This window comes from Microtus ochrogaster, chromosome 2 (assembly GCF_000317375.1).
Source record: "Microtus ochrogaster isolate Prairie Vole_2 chromosome 2, MicOch1.0, whole genome shotgun sequence".
Taxonomy (NCBI): Eukaryota; Metazoa; Chordata; class Mammalia; order Rodentia; family Cricetidae; genus Microtus; species Microtus ochrogaster.
Window position 1 is genome coordinate 67,215,225 of NC_022010.1, and position 9,422 is coordinate 67,224,646.

Below are 9,422 nucleotides of genomic sequence, written 5' to 3' on the forward strand. Positions count from 1 at the left end.
TTTTCCAATAATATTAAAGATAACTTATTAAGACCTCACTTTTCAATTTTTGATAATCAGTTAATCAGTAATTATTAGCTGACCATGAAATCCGAGATCCAAAAGAGACAGAAACTATGGAGATAGCTGACATTCTCTCCTCAAAAACAAACTAAATGAGACCGCTCATCAGCCAGAGGACAGGTGAAAACGGCGAAGGAGTGTTCCCTGCGGCGTCTACACATCGCTTTTGCCCTGCATTCGGTCCTTTGTTCCATCTGTCACCCTTCCACCCGCACCATCTACTTGTCACGCTGGTCTCCACAGGCACACCTCCAGATCTTCTCCACAAAATTTCCTCCCTCCTGCCTGTCAGTCTCTCGTCAATCCTCCCAGGTTTCTCCTACACCTGCGGGACGCCAGGCGCCCGCGCCGCCGAGCCTGGGAACCGGGTAGTGTGGATCACGCTGCCATCGGGTCTCCCGGGGAGCCAAGGGCCGCGGGGACAGAATTACAGAATTCCGAGGCGTCTGTCTCCACGTCACCACATCCCCCCTGCATCCCAGGAGATTCCTCCCGGGTACCCCCTCCGGGCAGCCCGCACTCACAGCGCACGGTGTGGAAGGCACAGCGCGGCTGCTTCTCGAAACTTTCGCCCAATTTGAGAACCCGCTCGCGACGGTCCAGGTACGCGAGCCCCGCCGGCCCATTCATTCTCGTCCTGTGCCTCGCGCTCGGCCCCGGACACCGGCTGTCACTGCCTTCCCGAGCAGCTGCACCGGCCTCGGCCCCGGGCCGGAGCTCCGGCCCCTGCGGGCTCGGCTCACCAGGCGCGTGCGCCCGCCCCCTGGAGCGCCCCGAGTCCCGATTGGCTGTCTGGAGACAGATGCCCCGCCCCTTGCCTGCGGTCCCGCCCCGCCCCTCGCCCCCTCGCCCGCCCTCAGCCCCCTTTCCCGCGTCGCGACGCACACCGCTCTGCGAACGCCGCCTCGCTGAGGTGCGCGGTGCGCGGTGCGGGTCGGGCCTTGAGGTGGACGGAGGCGAAGCCGAGATGAGGTAACAGACCTGAGATGGCGGCTGAGATGGCCGAGGGCTCCGGGGGGCGGGGACGCTAGGACGCCAGGCTCTCGGACCCAGTGAACGGGCCGGCGGGGCCCGGGGGCGGGAGCGTGGGCCTCCTCCGAGTCCGGCCCGCAGGGTTGGAAACGGACGCCTGACGAGGGGCGGCTGCTGGGCCTGGGCCTGTGGCTTCCCGAGGCCTAGTAGCTCCGGGGCGCGTTATGGAACCCCAGCCGCGCCCCCTCGGTGCTGTGACAGACTGGAAGCCACTTGAAGTGATGCTTTTCCCTTGACGGCCGTTTTTTTTGTTTGCTTGTTTGTTTGTTTTTTAACCTTTAAATACACAGGCCTTTTCCCGCCAGCGTTAGGGCCTGAGGAGGGGGCGTTTCCGGTGGGGACCCTGAGTTTAGGGTTAGGGGGTAACTGACTGCATCAGGTTTCTGGCGTTTGTTTCCGTCGTAGTGATTCCTGGAGGCAGTGAAGGGCACGGCCTGGCACTCTTGATTCCTCAAGGATCGGCCTAGCAGCGGGGTAAGAGTATGAATTGATCAGCAATTGCCTCCTCCCCCCGCCCCCCATTCCTCTTGACACTTCGCAACAGCGTTGTAAAGCGGGAGAAAGCATTCGTTGTGTTACAGGAGAATTCAGAAAAAGGATCCAGTGAGTTGCGCCAGCAGACGATTTTTTTCCAGGCTAATTGTATGGTTAGATTATCCTTCCATTTCTACCTTGAGCAGATTTGTCAAGTTTTTTTTTTTTTACCCATCCCCCCAACCCACCCCCGCCGTGGATGGGTGATTGTGTTTGCCTTCTACCCTTTAAAGGTACCTGGAGACTGTTTTCTATGCTAATTGGACACCAGGATCTCTGGATTTGTATTCCAGCATCATCCCAACAGTGTGACTTTGTGCGGGCAAATCAGACATATGTGTTTATCATGAGGATTGGGGAAGTAATGATAATGGCTATGTAAAAAATAATACCCATCCTTGACAATTGTTGAAATGGTTAAATGGGTTCAATGCGTGCAAGCAAGTAGAACAATTCATAGTAACATACCTCTCCCGATTATTTAAGGTTCAGCTATACTTTTATATTTTAAGGCTTATCATTGATAGCTACCTTCTAGATTTTGAATTGTAAGGCCTAGGAATGGCAGCTTTGTTCACAGATGAAAATACTTGTCTAAGAAGCCCAGGTCATTGACTTTGTAGCCATCGAATATCAAAGGGAATTTGTTCTATAGGCCATATGAGTGCATACCTACTTATTTGCACATGGATTTTTATTACAGATTGTGTATAATAATTTGCAACCTAAATGTCATCTAGTGAAGGGGATGTAAAAATCTATTTTGATGCACTCTCACAAGGAACAGTTAGAATAATGTTGACACTGGGAAGAGTAATATAGTTAACATGCATTCTATAGGAAAGTTTTGTGTCTTATGCCTGCTAGGAGTATTATTGGACTTTCTTTAAAAATAGCTTCAGTGAACTGAGTGGTTTATATTTTGCCCAAGAAGAGAGATGATTTTTGAATGACTTAAATACAAGTTATTCAAGCCTTAACTACAAAAATGGGACTATAGTGGCAGTCATAGTAGAATAATTGCTAAGAAATGAGTTAGAAGATTATTTGAAAATATGTTTTATGTTTACAGTTTTGCCTGGGAGAAAAAAATAATGAACATTGTAATTAAAACTACTGGTTTTGTAGCTTCTCAACTTTTTTTTACAAGATCAAGTGTAAAATCACAAGATTTGTAGTTAGACTGATGCTACGATATATTTGTGGAGCTGTGACAAGTTTTTCAAGATGGCTCTCACTGTACTGGAACTCCTTACGTAGACTAGGCTGGCCTTGAACTCACAGAGATCCACCAGCCTCTGCCTCCTAAGTACTGGAATTAAAGGCATGTGCCACTGTGCCTAGCTAAGTTTTATTTTTTTTAACTGCACATTGGAGGTGATTATAGGCACTACTTCATAGTCCCGTTGTGAAGATAAAATGATGCATTAAAACCCACTCAGCACAGTTCTTGGCTCATAATAAATACTATATGGTATCCTTTATTAATTAAAATATGTTTTATAGTAAATGGTGCTGTTGAGCTTCAAATACTTTAGGACTTAGAAAAGCTATGATAAGAAAACTGAGGTGTGGACTTTTTGCATTTTAGAGTTAATTCACTATAAATTTTTAATTTTCTTTTAATTATGTAACATTCCTGAGACCTAGTATTGTAGTACTTCACAGATCATCTCCAGGTTTAGTGATTAGGTAGAAGGGCACACAGAACTCAACTCATATATTGTCTTATTTATTAGCTCTGATTTATAGTGAAGATATACAAAGCAAAGTCATCAAAGTGAAAGACCCATAAAGGGGTACATCCAGAGGAAACCAGGCCTAGTCTTCCAAAATCCTCTCCCAGTAAAATTACATAGAATTACACACAGTTTCTTGAGCAAAACAGTTATGACAACACCTGTGAAGTATTTTCTACTAGGGAAGCTTATTAGAAACTCAGTGACCAGAATTGTTACTGTTTTGTGTGTTGAAATATTAGTCCTTAATGTCAATGATAAGAGGTGGTGGAACCTTGAAGAGATGAGGCCTAGTGGGAAATAATTACATCATTGGAATTATCACCACCCTCAAAAGAATTCAAACAGTTTTTGTAAGACTTGCTACTTCTTAAGACTTACAAAAGGTGAGCCTGGCCCCTTCTCAGTCTCTCTTGGGTATCTTGTACCTTATGATATCTCCCACTGTGCTATGATGTCATCTGTCATATGGCAAAGCCAAGATAGCTCTCATCAGAGCTAATGCAGGACCATAGCCTAAGGCCCTTGAACTTCCAGAATTGTGAACTAAATTAAATTCTTTATAAAACACTCCATTTCAGGTATTGAAAATCAGATAAAGCATTTATCAGAATTCTTGGGTTCTAAAAGAAAAGCACATGTTTACCATAAACCATCATTTTTATAACAGTTTAGACACAGTGATCTAGGCTTATAAGAGAACAATAAAAATCCTTCTGAAATCCACATTCTATATACTAGCAAAGGTCCAGCCTTGTAAACTGACCTTTAAAGAAATAGCCATATGAAACCTGATGTATCAACTTTTTCTACAATCTGTTTCTCCTGTATGAATTCTGTCTTAAAAATTGTGTAGAGAGAATGAATGCAAAGCTAGTGCAATTCTTATTCTTAGTACACATGATCTTTGGTTTCTTTGTTTACTTTTTTTTATTATGATAAAACACAGGTAGTAGGAAAAAAATGAAGCCAACAGGCACAGACCCAAGGATCTTGTCTTTAGCTGCTGAAGTAGCGAAAAGTCCTGAACAAAATGTTCCTGTTATATTGTTGAAGTTAAAAGGTAAGAAAATATTTTTATAGTTAGGAAAGACATTAAGTAAATACTGGTTCTATTATGATACAATGCTAGTGTTCTAATTTGTTTAGAGAAATCTTGACACTGAGGAATACCATTTTCCTTTTTGACATATTTTTAATGATTACAACATAAAAATGCAAGTATCTCTTAGGTGTGTTGAGCAAAAATAGGTATATCTTTTCTTTTTCCTTAGAAATAATAAACAACACCCCTTTGGGAAGCTCAGAGTTGAAGAAAGTGAAACAAGATATATATTGTTATGACCTCATTCAGTATTGTCTATTGGTCCTCAGTCAAGATTGTTCTCGAATCCAGGGTGGTTGGACTACAATTTCCCAGCTTACGCAGATACTAAGGTAAAATGAAGCTAGAAGATTAATTTGTTTTCTTTTTAAATATTTCTTTTTTATTTGTCATTCTAATAAAAATTAGACTCTCCTATGATAGGTTTTGGTTGTACTTTTCTTTCACACTGTATGCTGTTGTTTGTAACTCTATTGCAACTGATTGTCTTTAGATTTCTTTCCAAAGTGATCATTTCTTTTGTTTACCACTTGAGTCCCAACTAGCTAATATATTCCTGTTGACTCAGTAATATTTTTAAGAAATGAGCAAATTAAAACTCTGTACTTAAAAAACTAACAGTGGAGATTGTGCAGCAGTGATACTTGAATTAAGTGTTAAAATGAAAGTATATAGCAAAGAACAATAGAAAAACAAATACAGAAAACTTCATTTCACTTTGTAGTGATTTATCTATCTAAATTGTATATGCATTAGGTAGCCCAGATGTTGTCCATGTAATTTAGAAGCAACATTTACTTTTCTACTACCATCCTTAAAATTGAAGATCAATGCTTTTTTTTTAAAGGTGATAAAGATAAAGTATTCTCGGTGCCTTAGTGAATAATTTTTCTTTCATTCTCATTTGATTTTAAGAAATTTATTATTATTTTCATTATGTGTATATGTTGATGTCTATGTATGGGTATGTGCACATGCGTGTAGGTGCCCAAAGAGGCCAGAAGAACACAATGGATACCCTAGAGCTGAAGTTACAGATGGTTGTAATCTGTCAGATGTGGGTTCTGGGATTTAAACTCTGGTACTTGCAAGAGCTGGAGAGACGGCTCAGCAGTTAAGAGCACTGCTTGCGCTTCTTGCTCTTCCCAAGGTCCTGAGTTCCAGAATTCAATTCCCAGCAACCTCATGGTGGCTAACAACCATCTGTAATGATGCCCTACCTGATGAGTCTCATCAACTCAGACTATGAAACCAAATATGAACAAGATCAACAGAACTACCATAGAAGGGCTGCCCATACATGCTTCAGCATTGCCAGGGCCCAAATTTCATTCAAATTTCACTTGTAAGAGCTTGAGCAAGGTCTCTGAACTACTGAGCCATCTCTCCAGTCCCTTTCCATTTGATTTTAAATAAACTGTCCCTACAAGAGAGATTTTTTTTCATATTTATACTGTCTTGTTTTAGATCCTAACTTTCTAAACTGTTTACTTCTACTTTGTTATTACATAAAGGCCCAATTCAAAGTACACAGTTACAAAAATTTGATAAATCTATGTAATACTCTTTTATACTTTAATTTTCAAGATTAATTATTTCAGTATTGGTTGAATATAAGTAAATAAGTGCCTCTATATTTTTTGATCGGATATGCTAGGTAATGACAACATTGGTTGAATATTATTTCTTTTGTTAGTGTCATCTATCATACAGCTGTCCTGAGTAGTTAAGTTTAATAACTGAATAGAAAGTAAAAACTTGATAGCAAGTTATACAAGATAGCACGCTTGTCTTGTAATTGCCATTCTTATCAGTGTTTGCACATTTTGTTGAAAAGACTTAGACAATAGTACTTATCACACTACTTTGGGTTGAAGGCCCTTTTTGGTATGAGACTACAACTACTTTTAATATTGGTATTTTTAATATATTCAACTCATATCCAAGGAGCAGCTCTAATGGGTAGTTTCATGAAGATACAGTTCTCTGGAAGGATTGTTCTTCTTTCTGTGTATCATAAAATGTTCCTGTTACAGTTAGGGTATACTTTCACTGTTTTCCCTTTTGATATAAGGAATATATATACAAGCAGATAATTTGGGGATCTTAAGAAAACAATCTGTTGGGAAGAAGAATTGGGTATGAAATTAGAGTGTTTGGTTTTCTTATCTTTGTTCCTTGAAGTTAATCTCACCCTAGATAAATTTTTGCTATTAGATTTCTAAAATATATCAATTAACAAAAATTAATGTAAAATAAACAGTCAAGGTATTCGTTGCCTTTTAGGCTGATTGTAGCCAACTCCCTATAAACTAATCTCATTTCTCTTTATTGTAAACACGTATTTTTCATGTGCCTTCTTTCTTTCTCTCTTTTTGTTTGTTGATTTTTTATTTCAGAGACAGGGTTTCTGTAAACTTGGCTGACCTGGAACTGACTATGTGGGTCAGACTGACCTTGAACTCATCTATGAGATCTGCCTGTATCTGCTTCCTAGGGTGCTGGGATTAGAGAAATTGCTTCTCTAATGGCTTTCATTTCTTAAAGGGCCAGTATATTCGGTTTTAGGGTATGTGAGCCCTGGAACTGAATGCAAGCAAGGTCCATAGCACAGTTTAGTTCTCTAAAAAGTTAAAAATTTCCAGCAAATTTTTAATTGGCTTGTCAACAAAATAATGATACTTAAAATTTTCATTAAAGCACAATGCCTATGGAAGTTTGAACATCAAACTGATATTATTTATGCAAACTTGTACTCTCATTTCAGCCATTGCTGTGTGGGCTTAGAACCAGGAGAAGATGGAGAAGAATTTTACAAGGAATTACTTCCATCAGCTGTCGAAAATTTTCTTATCTTGGGGAGACGATTACAAACATGTTTCATCAATGCAGCTAAGGCATGCGTTTATTTGATGTTTATTCCCCAATAATTTTATTCTTTTTTCCTGAAACAAGGTTTCACTGTATAACCCAGGATAACTTCATACTCAATGTGTAGCCTTGCAGGTTTCAGGGTGTCAGTCCTTCTGCTTAAGTCTCCTGAGTGCTGGGATTACAAGGATGTACACCATATCTAGTCTTTTCTGAGTTTTCCCATGCTATTTATCAAAGTATGCTGTATCTGGCCAAATATACAAGTAGTGAATTTAAACATCTTTAACCCCCCAAAGAAATTACAACAGAGAACTTAATTTCTACATTAGAAAATTGGTTAATACTAGCTACAGAATGCTGTATGATTTTTGAATAGTCTGTCTTACCACTCAATTTTGGGCAATACCCATATATGCTTATATTCATGGCATCTTCCTGGAACATATTCTTCTCTCCTTAAATTTTCTAATTGTTATTCCCTTCTTTAATTGGAGGAACATTTGTTCTCTAAGCCCAGGACTTTTCTGAATATCTCTAGTGGTGACAAAGAAGATATGTAGACTTTATGTTCCATATTTCAGACCTCTTCTTTATGAAAATATTTCAGCTCAGACATGGTGATCTTTATTCAAATATTTCTTGGGTGTATTATGCTTTTATGAAAAATATATTGCATAATTTTCAAATATTTGAAGATTTTATTTGTACTTTATTGTTACTAATTTCTAATTTAATTTTATTGTGACCAAATAACTTTCATTAATGCTATGTATGGCTGAACATACGAGTAGTGAATTTAAACATCTTTAACCAAAGAATTACAACCAAGAATTTAAACCTACATTAGAAAATGTATAAATACTAGCTAAAGAATACCGTGTGATTTATTCATATAGTTATTCTCCTCTAACTGTGTATTTCTGTCTCTGTGTCTGTCTTTTTCTGGTTTTGGTTTTGTTTCTGTATTTTTGAGCTAGGTTTCATGTGAATTGGGCTTTATTTGCCACAAGGCTGACTTTGAACTCCTTATCCTCCTGCCTCAGCCTTCATTCTTACTGGCATTACCCTCTATTGATCTTGCTGTGTTGTTTAGTTTGGTTACTTTCTATTAGTGTATCTTAACATTTGACTATTTCTTCAATCTACTCTACTAGTAATCCAATGATTATATAATAATTACTAATGATTGCTAATAATCTAAGGAATTTGTTTTCATGTATTGCGTTTCTTAATTATGATTTCTTTCTCTCCCTTTAGAGTTTTCATAATCTTTTCTTTCATATCATAATCTTTCTATCCATTTCTTGTAGATTCTTTACTATATTTATTGTAATCACTTTAAGCCCTTATTTATAGACTCTATGCATGAATCACTTGAGAATTTGCTTCTATTACCTTTATATTTTCTCCCCTTTTTCTAAGGTCAAAATTTTTTTCTTCACATGTCTAATATGTTTTGGTTTATTATGGACTCTAAATGATATATTGTAGGAGCACTTACCTTCTTTTAAGGACTGTTGAGAAGCAGTTACATTCTGGCAGATCAGGTGATACAAAGGATTGCTTTTAGCCTTTCTCAGGATAGATTTATTCCAGTTTTATGTATAGAGAATTATCTTTATATGTAGTGCTTTGATTTAAATGAAAGTGGAAAGTGTTTACTCAGACCATCTAATATGTAACCTGATTTCTAAACTCTGTATGCCCTGCAATTGGCAGGAAATGAGACTGCTATTAATTCCTTCAATCCCCAGCTATAGTTTTCCCAGGCTTCTCAGAGCTTGTTTTTTAAAAGTGCATAGTTAAGTCAAAAATTGAGTGGACATTTGCATATAAACTTTTGAGCTTTCTGCTTTATAGACTGCTGTAGCTGTTTCAAATTTAATTTCTGATACTTCAGGTTAGTAAGACTCTAGATTTTGTTTTTTAATCAACACATAATAAAGTTGTACATACTTTAAGGGAATGATGTAATATTTTTGGTACTTTTATACTATATACAATATTCATATCAGGATAACAAATCTATCTCCTCAGATATTTGCCATTTCTTTTTTCTTTCTTTTTTTTTTTTT

The 9,422-nt window shown here is 38.5% G+C and overlaps 2 protein-coding genes across 2 annotated transcripts in view; one reads left to right on the forward strand and one right to left on the reverse strand.

The window, feature by feature from the left end:
- Positions 1–791, reverse strand: part of Eaf2 (ELL associated factor 2) — a 41,119-nt gene extending 40,328 nt beyond the window's left edge. Inside the window, exon 1 of the mRNA XM_005345086.2 lies at positions 588–791. Coding sequence (XP_005345143.1) covers positions 588–693 — 106 coding nt within the window. The 5' untranslated portion in view covers positions 694–791. The remainder of the gene's footprint in view (positions 1–587) is intronic.
- A 146-nt stretch (positions 792–937) lies between these two features.
- Positions 938–9,422, forward strand: part of Iqcb1 (IQ motif containing B1) — a 56,209-nt gene continuing 47,724 nt past the window's right edge. Inside the window, exons 1-5 of the mRNA XM_005345088.2 lie at positions 938–1,035; positions 1,501–1,569; positions 4,318–4,431; positions 4,643–4,805; positions 7,241–7,370. Coding sequence (XP_005345145.1) covers positions 4,332–4,431; positions 4,643–4,805; positions 7,241–7,370 — 393 coding nt within the window. The 5' untranslated portion in view covers positions 938–1,035; positions 1,501–1,569; positions 4,318–4,331. The remainder of the gene's footprint in view (positions 1,036–1,500; positions 1,570–4,317; positions 4,432–4,642; positions 4,806–7,240; positions 7,371–9,422) is intronic.